Below are 17,843 nucleotides of genomic sequence, written 5' to 3'. Positions count from 1 at the left end.
CTTTAAAAAATGCTCCAAAGGGTTGACAATTCCTGTCAGATGAGGATGTGTAACATGCAGTTACAGACTTTTTCACGCAGCAGGACAAGGTATTTTACGAAATTGGCATCTTCAACGTGGTGTGTAGTTGGGATGATTGTCTCAATGCACACAGCAGTTTTGCCTGAATGGCATACTGATACTGGACTGTACAGTCTTCAAATGGAAACTTTTTGATTGCCCCTTATAAAAATACAGGTTGTCCAAACAGAAATGAATAATGAGGATTACTAAGAGTGGCTCCAAAACTTTAAATCAATTAGGGAACAGATGGCAATGGAAGAATGGAACCAAAATGAGATGGAAGTGGGCAGCACATATAGCCCAGCAAACCAATTGTAGACCAACTAAGGAAGTCCTTTGCTGGGTACCATGAGATACAAAAATATTGAGACTACAGGGCTTATTGAAGGTGCATGGATAACATTAGAAAATATGCAAGAGAAAACTGGATGCTTGTCGATGAAGACAGTAATGCACAGAAAATGTCCAATGGAAAGCTTTATCCAGAAGAGAATATTAAATGGCTGCTGCAACTGCTGAAGAAGAAGACGATGATGATGATTTTGATTTGTTCATTCATTCATTGGCAATTAATGATGTAAAGATTTCATCATCACGGTCATGTGGGCGTGTAGTGAGCTTGCTTGTGTGAACGAATGGGTGTGTGTTTCCTTTTCTAAAGAAGGCTTCTGGGTATAAAAGTGGGAGCCTTGTCAGTTCACGACAGTCAGAAAGCGCCTGATCAAAATCTGATGTGGCAAGACTACTGAGAAATTTTTATACATGCGCTCTGTTGAGAAAGACTTTGTAGCCATGTTTTAACATGCCATATAGAACTAAAGGCATAAACAGCTTTCTTGAATTTAACAATATTATAAAAAGGAAAGGTGCCACTCACCATATAGTGACAATGCTGAGTTTGACTTTTTTAAAATTTATTATTTTATGTCCTATCAACTGTTAGACTATTAAAATGGGGATTACCAGCTCATGTGTCAGTTGTTCCAGTTACTGTCCCAGCGAAAACCTCATGTGATTTAATAGATCTGCAGAGAACATACTCAGGATGGCCAGCACAGCTTTTTCCATATACAGTCAAATATTTGCTACTATACAACTTACCACAGACAAATAAAAATTAAATGTGGCCATGGATACATAAAAGTCGATCTTAAAATATTGACATAATCACGAAAAAAATAGATTGCTACACACCATATAGTGGAGATGTTGGCTCACAGATGTTCCTGTCTGCAACACAACATATCCGCTGTATGGTGAGTATATCCCTTTCATAACATTGTCATTGTTCCATCCTGGATTTTACACTGTTTAATATTAAATGTTGACTTCTCAGTGTTTCTACTACAGAAAGCAAACAAAGCTACAGTATTTCTCAGTGACAACTATGTCCAGGACTTCAAGAAACTCATTATCAGCCAATAGAGATGTGAAACAACTATCAAAATTTTATCACGACACAATAAAGAGCACATTAAATGCACAGCCAATAGCCTGTCCTCACAATCATTTGCACCTTCCATCAAGGAAAGCAAAAGTATCCAGGCTATTGCTAGTACTTTCACGAAGTATGTTATTAATTTGTTCTACAGCAACAGCTTATCAGAATAACAAACTTTCAGGAAATTACTGAAACATGATTGACATAAAAGCACAACAAAGTACAGAACACAGGTTTTGAAAACAAAACTGTTGTATTTGGAATAAAATTACATTAATTCCAGTCCACAGTAAATTATAGTCTACACAGTATCTATAAAACTATCACAGATAAGCTATAACAGTTTTGGTAGCAATGAAACATTCAGTGATACTGTGAATATTAATACAGTAATAAATGCATTCAGTTAATCTGTGACAGCTGGATGGCATTTTGACTAGACAGTTTTAATAGCATAAGATAATCTAATGAAGTCAAATAAGCTGCCAGTTGCTAAAGAAAAGTACAAAGAGATACTTCTTTCTTGAGTACTACAAGCCCTCATGCTTAATTAGAAACGATAATACACCACACATCCATAACAAAAGCAGTCCGATCAGGAGGTGGTAACATAGGCTGAAATAATAATCTTTGGTTGATAATCAGTTACTTTCCTTTTAATCACAGTATGCACTCTCAAAGAATAATAGAGAAATGAAAGTTAACTAACAGCTATTTGTGTTACAATAGATATGGCAAGACTGAATGAAGAATAGTAATCTTTCCATCCAAGATAGTTGGAAATGATGTTCACACCTGGGTAACAAGCACCAAAGTACAACTATATTTCCTCAGACTCCTTAAAAACCTGAACACCTTGGAAAAACAGTGCCATTTAAAATAATATTAGTGTTTCTTTTTTGTACTCATAACAATACAGATATAGTATTATGTACACCATTTATAACTCGTAGAAGACAGAAGGACTGGGAAAGAAGCATAAAGGTATACTCATTATGCATTAAAAAAGTGTCCAACAATGGCTGAGAAGTCTAAAAGAAATATTAGCTGGAAAATAAATGCAGACGATAAGCAAGTTCCAGGAAATTTTTGTGCAGCTTGTAGGGTAAACTCAAAGAGTAGAACATGCTTAAATCATTATTAAGAATAATAGCCAGCTATACTGCTATGAAAGTTGTTTATATTTTATCTAATTCACGATGAGCCGATTTCGGCAAATTTCCACCGTCAGGTGCTATGTAACATTGTTGCTTTCATGTCCTGTCTGTTTTAGAATTATTACTTTCTCCCAGGTGTACACTGGAGTTGTATGTTGGATGCTTAAATCAGTTGAGCAACCTGTAAGATATGATTTATTAGAAGGGATGATGACTGTAGGAGTGAAGGTAATACTACTTCCAAGAAGTTAAATACTGAAGAATCTGTGAAACAACTTTTTGTGTGGCACACACAACTGCTTCTTGTAATGTGACCAAATACTGGAAAACTGTAAAATGAAAATGTAAAGTAATGATAGGCTGAGAGGAAACAAAAAGGCATAGAGTTCACACTTGATGATGTTATCAATAATCATTAGTTGAACACCTGAAATGTATTAAACTTATCTCTTTGCTTCCCAAAATTTCTGAATTAGCAGTCTGCTTAGCATTTTTCTCCAATTTAGCCTTAAAGCTGGGAAACTGTGAAATGAATTAACCAAGGAGAAAATTAAGGAAATGGAATTGACCATAGCTCAATATCATAGATATGTAAGTACAACCATGTAGGGAAGGAAGATTAGGTTTTAACATCCAATCAATAATAATGTCATTACAGAAGAAGCACTTGTTAGAATGTTGGGAGGAACTCGACTGTGTCGTTTTCACAAGAACTATCCAAAAATTTGCCTTAATCGTGTCAGAGGAACTAGAGAAAATCCAGATCTTGAAGGCTCTCAAATACAAGTTCAGTTTTTATTACCACTGTGCTGCCACATTCGGCATTTTCTCGAGTCATGTCTTGTGACAGATTTGATGAGACCCGCCATGGTTTCCTGTCCTGTGCCACACTACTAATCTTACACACAATATCTTCAATTGTTTGTTGGATGTTTTCCAATCTCTGCCTTTCCCTATTACAATATTGTTACCCTAAATGGCTCTCTTTAATACCACAGAAGATATTCCTACATGTCTAAATACATGTCCTACCATCCTGCCCTGTGTTCTAGTCAGTAATTTTCATATATTCTTTTCCTCAAGTGTCCTTCAGAGAACCATCTCAAGTCTTATCTTACTGGTCCACCTAATTTTCAACATCCTTCTATGACACATCTCAAGAGCATCACTTCTCTAATTTTCCACGTTTCCACAGTTAAGTATGTAGAAATTAGTTAATGTGTACCAAGTAACAGATAGTATATGCAGGACCAACAAATTCCTTTCTTGCATTCTGAAAATAAGCTTTGCTGCTGCTTACCGTACTAACGAAAAAAATGCACATTCTGGACTCCCTATCTAGCAACTATTAAACTCATTTGAATGATATCTGAACAACAACAACAACAACAACAACATTCCCCTTTTTAAAAATAATAATAAGATTAAGAAGCAGAAGATGTAGAAGAAGAAGGCATAACACCTATGTTATAACTACTGAAGATTTAAAGCATATTAGGACTTGAAAGCAGATCACCTGTTTTTGCAAGATGTTGCCTTGCCCATTACACATTCAGCTCTGACTCACGAGTTTCATTGTTATTAGAGCTTCCTGGTATGACTTCTTAACAACAAACAAACAATTCTATATTCCAGAATAAGACTACAAGAGGAGCAGATACGATAGATAGCCGTGACTTTCCATCCTGGAGGGAACATACTCCAACTGAGTTCATTTCGCTGAGATGAGATGATGGAATCAATGACAATACACTGAGTGACATCAAAGGAAACAAAGTTAGTGAAGAATGCTCTCAGAATACGCTGAACTCAAATGTAATGAATATGTTATAATTAAAGAAAATCAGTGCCAGACTGGGAACTGAACAAAGATCTGCTTATCATAAGCAATCATCCAAAATCTGATAACTGACATCTGTTTTACCACTAACTCTTACCGTAGTGAATACACACTGTGCTAAAAGTTCTTCACACACTGGAAGAACACCATTATCAATAGAATATCAAGCAAGAATATAGTTGTGTGTAGCAGATTTGGTCAGTATTTTACTGAAAATAATGTTCTAAAGTAAGAAAGATCATTCTTCAAATGGTTAACAATGGCAGGGTATTCATGTATGACAAACAATTAACAAAAGATGTGGTATAAGTTGCATGTATGTTATGCCCATTGCAGTGTGAACCACTGGGGAGTAACTGTGGTGTCAGTTTTCAGTTTTTAAATAAAAGAAAACACATTTGCCACAGCGTTTTGACATAAATACTATTGTATTGGACATTCAGCTTAACAGTTCATGCATCTAAATCACTGACAAAAATAATATACGGAAGTATGGAAAAGTTAACTGAGGGTCTACCAATGGTGATCAGTTTGGCCTTAGGAAACAGAAAGGTTACAACTTGATAACAGAAGCATCCACACCTTAAAAGGATTTGTCGACCACGGAAAAGTGTTCAGCAACATACATCTGTACAATTTGTTTGATACAGGATGAAATTTTCACTCTGCAGCAGAGTGTGCACTGATATGAAACTTCCTGACAGATCAAAATAGTGTGCCACACCGAGAATCGAACTCAGGACCTTTGCCTTTTGGGGGCAAGTGTTCTACCACTGAGCTACCCAAGCATGACTCACGACCTGTCTTCACTCATATTAGCAGTAAACTTAATACAATAACTAGAGATACGATGTTTTATCTTGGAAGCAAACTAACGCACAAGAGATGAATCACAGATGACGTAAGCCACAGGAACAATAAAGAGAGGACTCATCACCAAAAGAACTCAGTTATTATCAAACATAGATCTTAACATGTGAAAGAAATTTCTCAGAATTGAGTCTGGAACACAAAATTCTATGAAAGAGGATCTAACACCGCACGAGAAAACTAAAAAACAATGTGGTCTTAGAGGGCGGGGTTGAAAATTAAGTAGACTGCTAAGGTAAAGAGCGAGAAAGTTCTTTGCAGAATCTGTGAAGAAGGGACAGTTGGTTTTAAGAGAAAAGGACTAAACTGCTAGATCATCAGCCCCTTCATCCGCTAAGTGGAAAACCAGGAGTGATTGTCAAAGGAAGGAGGCTAAAGGCAAATCTGCATGTGTTAAAGACATTGGGGAATAGCTTCCATGGTGTTCCTGGTAGCCACAGAGGACAAAAACTGAAGAAGAGGGCAGATTGGAATACATCCAACAAATAACTCAGAATGTTGGGTGTAATTGCTACTGTGAGATGGAGAGGTGAGCTGCATCAAACCTGTCAGAAGAATGATGACTAAGAAAATTTACATCTGCTTGTTGAAAATGGGTAATGCTTGATACATGCCTAGATGTTAATTTTTTCTAAAAATACGTTGGGTTTAAGATAAAAGTGACATTTCAGAAACTGAACACACTAATTCAAGAACAATCAGCAACATAATCTCGTATTTTTTCTGCACAGCGAAGATGGAAGGTCTAAAATGTTTTGCAGTCTTTAATTTCTTCACACAATCATGTAAACAATAGTGTGAAATCTATCTTTTTATCTAAATCACAGCAAAATGACTGTTTTAACAACTCTCCAGCAACAAGCAGCTTTTCATTCCACAATTAACTTAAAAGTAGATCTCACTGTAAAAGAGATAATTATTAGTGACAAAAGAATATGATACAACGACATTTGTATGTGAAATAATATGATAATATTCACAAGTCTCAGCAATCCCATTATTCGACACAAGTGACCATCAACTGACAAATATGGAAGTGTAGAAGTTTGTTTACAGTGCTCCAGATAACTAATAACATTATATTAAGTACACATTATTAACTACAAAAATATTATTTTGTAGAATATTTCACTACCTTACGTGACAAAATTTTTACAAATAAATGCAATAAACTCTTTTCAAATGACAATCATATCCAATTTTCAATCACTCCACTTAAAATTTTAACAGAAGTGTTCACATCAACAAAATTGTGATTTTGACTTATCTCTAGTTCGGTGAATATCTACACAAGAACAGACCCCAAACCTCTGAATGGAAGAGGCCTCAAGCAGCTCTGGAAGTGTAAAGTTGGCCAAAACCCATGCTTTTATTTGAGGTGGTGTGATCTGTTCTCATCTAAATATCTGCAGTTCACCTTAAATTCTCCATAAATCTAAAGTAAAACAAATATATGGTTTTGAAAACCAGTATTAAAAACAAATAAATAAAAGAAATTATGATCAAACTCAATGAAATTCAAAGTCAAGTGGCAATCTCTTAATGTATTTTAGGAAGTGGACAACAACACAATTCACAGAATTTTGTTGGCCATAACTCACCCACAATAAGACCTTCTCTGAAAATGCGTGATTTTCACATTTATTTGCAATGTAGGGCCTATCTTTCAAGTATGTAAATTACTTTTTCATTGGCTCAGAAATTCTGCAGGATGTGCTACCAAGAGTCACATTTTAAAGCCAGATTGTAATTTAATAGCTTCTACCCCTTTTTATTTCATCACTAGGGATGGAACAAAATGTAATGTAAACAAATGTGAGATCCTGGATAGAACTAGAAAGAAAGATAGACCAAACAGTGGAATAAGGATTGGAGGTGAACTACTGAGGAAGGTACAAAGTGTTAAGTACTTGGGAACTGTGATAGAGGAAAATGGAAGAAATGAGAAAGAGATCTGTTAGTGTGACAGAGAGGCAGAAGCATTCCTACAAAGTGTTAGGAGCATTGTTTGGAATAAAAATGTTCCACAAAAATGCAAAGAAGATATATATAGATGTTACTACATCCCAATACTAACTTATGCATCTGAAACATGGGAAGTGAAGAAAAGAGATGTAAGCAGATTACAGACATGTGAAACAAAGTTCCTCATTAGCAACAAAGAGTGAGAGGATGAAGAATGAAAGAATAAGGGAAGTCGTGAAAGAGGAATTCTTGCAGAGCAAGATAGAAACATCAAGGCTAAGATGGTATGGGCACTTAAAGAGAATGGAAAACAAGAGGATTCCCAAGAAGATATACAAAATAGAGAAACAACAAAGGGATAGGTGTCTGAAAGGTTTGGTGGAGTGTGTTGAAAAAAAAAAAGAGATAATGAATGCACCAGAGAGAACACAGAAAAATGAAGGGAAACAGGACTAGATGGCAAAGCTTATGTTGCAACCAGAGCCAGCCTGGGACTGGAAATAATTCAAGATGATGACAATCGTGACTATGAACATTGGTTTTGTTAATGGTTTTTGTTCCTGACTGTCTTCCCACCTTAGCAAAAAAAAAAAAAAAAAAAAAAAAAATGTAATGATCAACATCTCCATTTAAAAACTACACAGCAATAGATTATTGTATGAAATGAAAATCAACAATTTGCTAAGCTGTGCTCAGAACAGCGACTTGCAGAGTATATATTTGGGTGTCAAAAATGATGCAATTGTCCTTCAGCATCTCTGCAGAAACAGAACTGTGTTTGTGATGACAAGAACAAGAGATGTTGAGAGGAATAAGGGGAAAGACATGTTTAAGTAATAACTGGAGAAATATCAACAATGGAGAAATATCATCCACAGATGGCACAGTAGAGCATATTACACGAACAAAAATATGTCCAAAGTGAAATTTTGTTGTTGATCACCCAAATACAATATACAAGAATTGGCTTCTGAAAATGTGTGGTAAACTGGCATAACCAGGAGAACCAGACATTTCAAACAATTTTTTTTTACACCAAATCACATGAACATTTTGCAAATCTAGCAATGTGATTGTACCATAATAAAATATAAGCAAATGGAAGCACAAGTAAATTACTTAATCTCCAAAACAGAATGCCATTCTTTCCAAAATATTCATGTTTGTTTTGTAACTTCATGGAAAGAAAAGTGACCTACACATTGTCTAGAAACCACATTGCAATTTTAATAACCAAAAGACATGAGCAGGAGCCAGTAAAGACAAACAGAGTAAGAAAGGGCTGTTGCCTGTACTTGATGTTATTAACCTGGAAATTGAGGAAGCACTACAAGAAATATGGACAGGGAGAAGAAACAAAAGCTTTGCAGTTTGCTGATAACATTGTCATTCTGGCAGAGAAAACCGAAGACTGGGAAAAGCAACTGAATGGAATGGATAGTGTCTGCAAGACAGGTTATAAGCTGGATATAAACAAAACTAAAACAAGGTAATGGAATATAGTCTAGTTAAATCAGGTGATGCTGAGGGAATCAGATTATTAAATGAGACATTCAAAATAGTATAAGAGTTTTGTTATTTGAGCAGTATTATAAGAATGTCTGAAGTAGAGAGGATTAAAATGCAGGCTGGTAATTTCAAGAAAAGGGTTTCAGGTAAAGGGAAATTTTTTATACTGAATATAAATCTGACAGGCCTACTTTTCTAAAGACTTTTATCTGTAATATTGCAAAGTTTGACTACAGCAAACAGGCTGAAATGAAATTTGAATTTTGGTTATAGTAATTATACACAGATGAGGAGGCTTACACAGGATAGACTAGTCTGGAGACCTGTATCATGTTGAGGAGCTGGAGACCTGTATCATGTTGAGGAGCTGAGACACAATGAAAGGCAGGAGATGGTTGAGAGATAGTTCAGATTTACTGTACTGTGGGACTGCACAAATCGAGCAAGGTATTTTAGTGGCTAGAGCGCATTTTAATCTTAACTCTAAACAGCAATTTGAGGGACAGGCATCACTCTTTTGGGGAATGAAATTCTGTTTCCGTTCTCCTCAAAAGTGTAGTTTTATATCTTCTAAACTGTCTCACCAAGCATGCTTGTGCAGTGTTCTATAGAATGGTCTTGCATCCACTTGTGGCCATTCTGTTTTACTTTGAAAAATGAAGGAACCGGAGGACATTTGCTTAATCCACAATCTTTATTAGGTACATGGTCAGTTTTGGAATAGTTACAGTTCCAACATATGGTGTAAATGGAAATAATATTCTGTTACATGCAAAAGAGAGGAGATCCTCTAGTCTGAACTATCGGATAAAGAACTATGCGGTGAAATTTCAAAATTACAACAAATTGAAAGTGACAACAGGAGATTACTTACAAATAAAATCACTTAATCATCTGACATCATCTTTACCCCAATGTTGTCATGAAACCAAAGGTTCCATGTCAAAAGAGTAACAGGGACATAAAACAATCTGAAATACAGACATTGTGATCGGACACCAAAAGTTATCCAAATAATGAATGCAATAAAAATGTGTGGAGGGGGGACGAATCACATATTGTGTGGAATTACTTACAAAAATTCCGTAACAGCCGTTAGCCCATGCTGCATGACTGCCAACACAAACAGGAAAGCTATATAACAGTAAATACTAATCTGTGAGTACTGGAGCCACCCATGACCCAAGTGCAGGCACAATACTAAACAGACATGACATTGGTGAATAGTTTAAAGTGGGAAGTAACAGCAGGAAGGAGACGGAACCATCGCAACATTAAGAGAGAAGAGTTCAAAAACAAGGAAAATATTGTGTTATAGCGACACCTTAATTTGCCTGGATAATGTCATCATTAACTAAAACATCTTTGCTACAGGTCTGTTTGTTGATTCATTGTACTGTGAGGATGGAAATGAAGACTTCTTAAGACGTCAGTTTCTTACAAAACATTCAGTATCAGACCTTTTTCTGCAGTGTGTAAGACATTTAAGTTACTGCCAATGTGCTGCAGCTGATGCTGGTTGTCAATCAAATGCATTGTCAGAGCTGATCTGGAATTGGCCACATCTTTATGTTCCTTAATCTCATATAAAAATTCCTACCTGTCTGGCTGACGTATCTGCTCTCACACAACTGGCTTTTATTGCACTCAATACAATACGCTCTGGGATAGGAGAAACAATCCTTTTTGAAGACTTCACAGTTCCTTAACCTGCCCAAATTTCCTTATCTGCCCAAATTTTTTGGTATGAAAAATGTTGCTCGACATCAGCTTCTCTCCAATCCTCTCCGATACATATCCACGATATGGAATATTGTAAAACTTGCTCTTTTCTTTTTCCTACAGCCTTCTGAGGGACTCTCTTCCCTACATGTCCCCCCCCCCCCCCCCCCTCTTTCACTAGTATTTTCTTATTCAATTTCTCAATCTTTGGCCCCATATATCCAATACATGCACCAATACATTTTATTATACCAAACTCTCTTTCATATGCCTCTGACATGAGAGGAATATTATTTAGTCTGTTTAGGAGGGACCAGAAGGCAGCAGTTTTATATTCAAATGGGTGGTTCGACACTACATTCAGAACTAAATCACTAGTAGACCCTTTTCAGTAGATGACAAAATCTACCCTGCCGCCATCTGAAGTGATCTTTAAGTCTAAATATGTGAAGGTCCCACTAATCTGATGCTGAACAGAGAAAGAAATCTTTCCATCGAATAAATTTTGTTATGTGAACTGTCACATTTTTTCTTACTGCCTCCATAAAGCACAAAAATGTCATCAACGTAATGTTTCCAATATACCACCATAGCAGCCTCCTCAAAGTTGATACCTGTACACTTGGTTACCAAATTTAAAACACAGCATCAAAGTTAAAATATCATCAAAGGTAGCCATCAGGGCACCTAATAGGATGTCGATATTTTTAAGAGATGTAATGAAACCTTTCCTGGTTTGTTTTATCACTCTAGACTCCTTGAAGGAAAAATGTTCTCTAAGAAGGTCTGCAACAAATTTCTATAGTTTGTAAACTGCACCATTCCATGCCCTGACAATCGGTCTCGCTGAAGAGTCAGGTTTATGTAACTTAATCGTTGCCCAGAGTTTAGGTGCTTTAGGGCTCATCATTGTGAGTTTTTTCTTCCACTTTTCATCCAAAAGACTCCTAGTTTTTTTTTTAAGTACCTTATTGATTTCATCGGAGTATCCTTGTGTTATCTCTGAACTTACCAATGTCATTAGTAGCAATAAACTGCTCAACTTTTTCCACATACTCCTGCTGAGAAAGGACAACAGCCATTTTCCTCCCTGTCAGCACAGATGAATCTGGCGTCGTTATCTATAAGTTTTTTATTAAGTGACTTCAATGTCTGCCATTCTCCCCCGTGATTATTTCTGAACCCCATGTTATCTTTTAACATGCTGTTTGCAAAGACACCTCATTTGTCTTATTAACAAACCTAGCGTAAAATTCAAAGCGAACCTTAGCATGCCTAATGTTGTTAAAGTTGTGATGATTGGATTTAATGAACAGAATGTTTTTATTATTGCAGTTTACACTAGATGATGGAACTGTAACTGTTCCTAAACTGATCGTGTACCCTGTAAAAAATTGTGGATTAAGCAACTGTCTTGCAACATAAATATTTTCTGGATATGGTACCACATCATATTGTGTAAAACTACTGTTGGAGAAAAAAAATGGCCATGGTTTTTTTTTTGGGTCCAGACCCAGAAAACTTTTATGTCAACTGTCCTGCAGTTTCTTCATTTTTCACAATGGACTTTTACAGTTGCAGCTGCCCCACAAGAAGAACTCTCTGTACACTCTGTCTTACTTTTTCCTTTGTTTCTTTAAATCATTACAGTGAATGCCAATATGGATCCTTTAAAGAGGACACAGCTGACATCCTTACTAAGCTTAGTCCTATCTGAGTTTACGCTCCATCTCTGATAATTAAGTGGCTGACCAGACATAAAATTCTAGTCTTCCTTTCTACTTCCCTCCCTATCTTCCTTCCAGTACTCGATACAAGTAATGAATAACAGTAACTGTCTTTTAATTGGTGAGTTATAGTATTCTAGCAATGAAGAAGAACAAAAACTGATAGGCAGTGATATAATAGGAAGTTGTCCACATAAATGAAGAATTGGTCAAACAGAAACTAAAAGTAAATCATTTCTAAAGGTAGATATTAAATTAAATGATATGTACTAAAATAAACAGCAGTATGGTCACTTTTTAAATGTTTGACTAAGATACATCTGTTGGCATTTCAGAACAATGCAACAACCAAAAATAAATAATTATCCACACCAACAATGAGAAAATCTGTCTACTTGAAAGACTGACAAGTTCAACAAGAAGACAGAGAGATTTAAGAGATTACTACTTTTGTGTACGAATGATTGGAGATCAGACTTAAACTATTAATTAGAGGTTTCTTGTACACTGGCAACACTATAAATAACTGAGAAACAATACAAAATAATGGAAATAGGCTTGTAATGACATTTTTGATGTTGAACAACAAAACACTGTTAACAGTCAATTGATCGCTACTCAGTCTATCTTTCCATAACTTATCTCTCTGGGACATGAGTTACCACTCACACGACATAACAAAAGTAAATGAAACTGGAGACTACAAACTGTGCAGAAATGTTTAACATAAATATATATAATTCTGCAACCAAGTAAAATGCAAACTGGCATACCAATAATTCAAACCTTCATTTGTATAGTGAGAGGAATTTTATTACCGAAAGTAAAAATAATACTGTACGAGGTGTGGTTATAAAATAATGGAACGGAAGCCATCACAGAGCTAAGTACACATGCACCAATGACGAATGACCAGTAGCTGTGGATCATGAAGCCTTCTCAGTCGAATGCTGCATCCACTGTGTCTGTAGACAAATTTAGTGTGGCCAGGGCTTTCGTTTGTGCAAGAACTGTTGTTTTGTTTTGTTGGAAAAATGACAAGTGTAATAACAGAGCAACGAAGTGTTGTGAAGTTTCACATGAAACCTGGAAAAAACTGCTACTGAAACCTATCTGTTACTGAAAGTAATGTATGGCAAATACTGTTTATCATGTACAACATTTCCAAGATGTCCGAGAAGACACTGAAGATGACTCATACCCAGGAAGCCTGTCAACACCAAAAACTGATAAAAATACAGAAAAAGTTAGTAATATTATGTGACCTGACCACTGTTTGAGTGTTCGTTCACTTTCCGAAACTATAGGAATTGACAAATAATGGGTAAGGCAAATTTTACATAACCAGTTACACATGTGAAAAATGTGTGCAAAACTGGTGTCAAAAATTCGCACAATCGAACAAAAAGAAGCCAGTAAAAATGTTTGTACTGACAGTTCGAATACCACTGAGAAGACCCTAATTGCTTGGAAAGAATGATAATGTGATGAATCATGATTTTTCATTTGCGATCCAGAAACAAAGTGTCAATCCATGCATTGGAAGGGCCCAAATTCACAAAGAGCAAATGAGCAAATCGAGATTCAACGTGACGATGACTGTTTTTCTCGATATTCATGGAACTGTGTATCTTCATTGGGTTCCTGAAAGTCAAACTATTAATCAACATTATTACTATGAGGTTCTTGCTCAACTCTGTGAGAAAATAAGAAAAAATGACTCAACTGTGGAAGAAAAAGTCATAGGTTCTGTATCAAAATGATGCACCAGCTCATACTGCACTGTCTGCCGAAAGAGTTCTGGCATCCCAATGTTTGACCATCCTCCTTATTCACCTGATCTAGCACAATGTGACATATTTATTCTCCAGGATCAAATCCGTATTAAAAAGAACAAAATTTCATTCAGCTGAAGCCATGAAAGAAAAAGCAGAACACATCACCCAGGAGCTCACACAGGAAGACTTCCAGCACTATTTCCAGCAATGGAAAGTTCGCATGGGGTGTTGCAGGTATAGAGGAGGGGTTTATTTTGAAGGTGACCATAACTAAATACGTATAATTTTACAATACAATGTTTTACAGCAGTAGTTCTGTTATTTTATAGCAACACCTCATATTTTCTATAGTGACAAGATTTCCATTTTTTAACTTCACTGTTACAAATTACAATGCTGTTATCACATTTTAAATTTTGTCAGCTAACTGGTACAAGAAATTTCTTTCTGATCTTTCTTTTCCCTCCAACTAAAAGGTGCCACTCAGTCTTTTATACAAGTGATGTATCTTTCTTACCTCCCTTAGTTTTGTAGCTAAGTTAATTTTTCATCTCAAAGTGTGCTGTACAATTCATCAGCATTAATTGTTGTACAATGTGATGTAAATGACAATTTGCAGTGATCTGTACAAGTATTGCTCAAAGAATATTTTGGAAGAATATCACATTTACATAACAAGTAGGTCTGAAACTCATTCACCTGAGTGAATACAAAATACAGTAATTTGCTCTGATGAACACATTTGGTTATTTTACATGGAATGATATAATCTGGAGGCAGTGTCAAGGATACTTGTAACATTCATTCAATGGACACCTATAAGAGGATGCTTATAGTTACATATACTGTATATTACAACTGCAGTACATTCTTAGTAGAGCACATAACTTAAAATTGTTACTTCCTAATACTAAAAGTCGATAAATTATGGGCAACCTATGTTATATACCACAATTGCAGAATTTTAGTCCACCTGTGTTAAGCACAAATCTATTGTCATTTACATCAGGAAACACCTTATTTACATCCTTGTGTACACCCATCTACTATTTTGGTGCTAATCTGTTTCACAGAATTTTTCCCGATACACATCTCTGATATATTTAAAGATGTGCCGTAACAGTTAGAAACTGGAAGGACTGTGGATATATTATAATAGTTATACAAAATTCTATAATTCACATTATTGCAAAAATGCAACTCAATAGAACGTGTATCACTGCAACAGAGTCACATTCGTACCTTTTCTGTAAGCATCATTCCTTGAACACAAATAGAAAAAATGTAAATTTTGTAAGATACAACCACGATAATTGTGCTGAACTCACATCCCACTGTAAGAGCTCACTCATTACCAACGTGTTTCTGTACTACAACTTCTAATTCAATTTGAAATCAGAGTTACGTAAATATCAATGTTGTTGCTGTTCAGTGAGGAACATATAACACAGATCCCACTCTGTTATTGCACTGGCAAAATAGAGGTTTCAACTATCTTTCTGTATGCTAGAAAAGATCTACAGAAAATATGCAAGAACCACATAAACACTATAAATAAAAATTTGGTACTCTACATTTCATGATGTTATTTAGTCTTTTACAATGTTGGTAACTGTGACTAACTTAAAACTGAGGCAAGAATCAGACTTAAGAGAACTCCGGAGTGAAAACATGTCTGTGGGTCAAAGCTGATACATTTGCTCTTGTGCACTGTATGTATGCAAGTATACACAGTCAGTCGCATAGACGTCACACGCACCCCCCCCCCCCCCCCCCCCTACACCAAACACAAACTTATATTTACTATATTATTATATCTTTGGCACTGTACAACCCTCACAAGAGAAAAGTAATATCAATACATCTCAACCAAAAATATAAATTTATACCATGAGCATTTATGAACACATTTTGTTCTAAAGGAATGATAAAAATACTTGCTGTACCCCAGAAGATATGTACAATGAGTAAAGGTAAAACTTTAAAGAGATGGAAAAGTATAATGAAAAATCTCAGTTCACCAAGAAAATAACTTTTTCTTTCATGATTTGTAGGAATAGAGAAATCCTTTTTCTGAGTTAGCAACTGAAAGTGCTTTGCAGATGCATCCCAGATTTTAAATATATTGCAATAAAAGTTGTACTGCAATTTGTTATTTGGCAAGGTTACCTCATGTGAAAAATTAAACCAAAATTCTAGATTATAGTACATTGTCACATATTTCGCAAATAGTCAGAAATACATGAAACTACTGTTTTCTCTACTCACTTGGGTAGATACTCACGCCACAGAAAGATTATTTTGTGGACACTGTTATGCGTTTTGGTATTTCATATATCTAAAACATATGAAATTGTGAGAAAATTGTTAGCAAAAGTCAAAACAGCTACGAATAGAAAGTTTACAAGCAATAACAGAAATCCTTATCTGTTTTGAAAATATTTTATTGTCTGGTACAATCACATTAATTTCAAAGTGAAATGCCTGCTTTCAGCTGTCACTGGCTTTCATAATACAACCATCATAAATATGACAATGGTCAATGATGGCCAAAACCAGCCAATTCACTCTGAAATTAGTGTGATTAAGTCAGGCAATAAATTATTTCCTACAGAACTGTTAGCATGGTGTCCATAAAATATCTTGGAGAAAATGTTAGACTGTAATCATTTTTCATTGTTTTAACAAAACACATAACAGTGAAGTCCTATCAAAACACTTTACGTAACGTACAATTCTGAAGAGTCTATTCTCACACAGTACAAACATATTTTGTTAAACAGTTAATAAACTGGAATACTATGAGAATAGATCACTTCTGTGAATATCTTTTACAGTGAATTGATAAAAACCATCAAAAATTATTCATAAAATGAAATAATTCTACTTTCTGAATTAAAATGAAACATCAAATTCATAAGCCCTATGTCTGTTGATGTTTCAATACAATAATTCATTTATGTATCTGTCTGTCTCAATCACCTTTTTTAACAAAATATGGTTTATTTGATTTGTGCTTCATCTGTATTAGTTTTCAAAATGATAAGACATGCAAAATCAGTACTGTACATCTTTGTACACAGTCCAAAAACTTGAATATTTGGTGTAAGAAATGAAGATTGTTGTGCTTGAATCACGAATCTTCAGCGATACGCACAGACTGTTGGCACCGTGTCGACTCTGACTTTCAATGCTCCCTTCTGTGCCTCATATATCAAGTATCATCTTGCAATGACCATGAGTTGTTCCCTTGTCCTGAAATTTTGAAAGATAAAGAAATACAGAACAAAGAGGCTTTTCAGAATTAAGGAGTTATTGACCGACAGAGTGGACAGTTCTAACTCTACTCGTGAAATTATCATGGTAAGTCTATCAAAATTACGAGCAAAGTTTTAACACTTAGCATTTTAACACAGTAACACCGCTTCCATGCTACAATAGTGCATATTACATTATTTTAGCCTATAAGTACAGACCAACCAAGCATCAAACATGGTCATTACAACACTCACGTCACTATTACGTGCAAACTGAATAAAAATGTTTGAAGCTGGTATGAGTAGTCTGCTTTAGAATCACTAAAAAATGAATGCATAATCAAGCAACAAAAAGATCCACTGGCTAAGATTAAATTCACACTTGCACAAAAATCTGGCATCTATAGAATTGCATTTTTTTCCAATCTTCTACAATTGAATTACTCAGTTACAGAAATGAAAATGTTCAGTTTCCTTTACAATAGCAAAATTCTTTCCTTCTCTGCATACTGTG

The 17,843-nt window shown here is 35.4% G+C and overlaps 1 protein-coding gene across 2 annotated transcripts in view; it reads right to left on the bottom strand.

Moving 5' to 3' along the window:
- Positions 1-17,843, bottom strand: part of LOC126278670 (TBC1 domain family member 23) — a 224,873-nt gene that overhangs the window by 32,352 nt on the left and 174,678 nt on the right. The window contains exon 11 of one of the 2 annotated variants that reach the window (XM_049978909.1): positions 15,930-17,327. The exons of the other annotated variant lie outside the window; for it this stretch is intronic. Coding sequence (XP_049834866.1) covers positions 17,287-17,327 — 41 coding nt within the window. The 3' untranslated portion in view covers positions 15,930-17,286. Of the gene's footprint in view, positions 1-15,929; positions 17,328-17,843 lie in introns of those variants that run through there. 2 annotated transcript variants of the gene reach the window in all.

The sequence above is a fragment of the Schistocerca gregaria genome, chromosome 6 (genome assembly GCF_023897955.1).
Source record: "Schistocerca gregaria isolate iqSchGreg1 chromosome 6, iqSchGreg1.2, whole genome shotgun sequence".
In the NCBI taxonomy this organism is placed as follows: Eukaryota; Metazoa; Arthropoda; class Insecta; order Orthoptera; family Acrididae; genus Schistocerca; species Schistocerca gregaria.
Note: the sequence above shows the minus strand (reverse complement) of the source record. Positions and strands in the feature narration are given on the sequence as shown.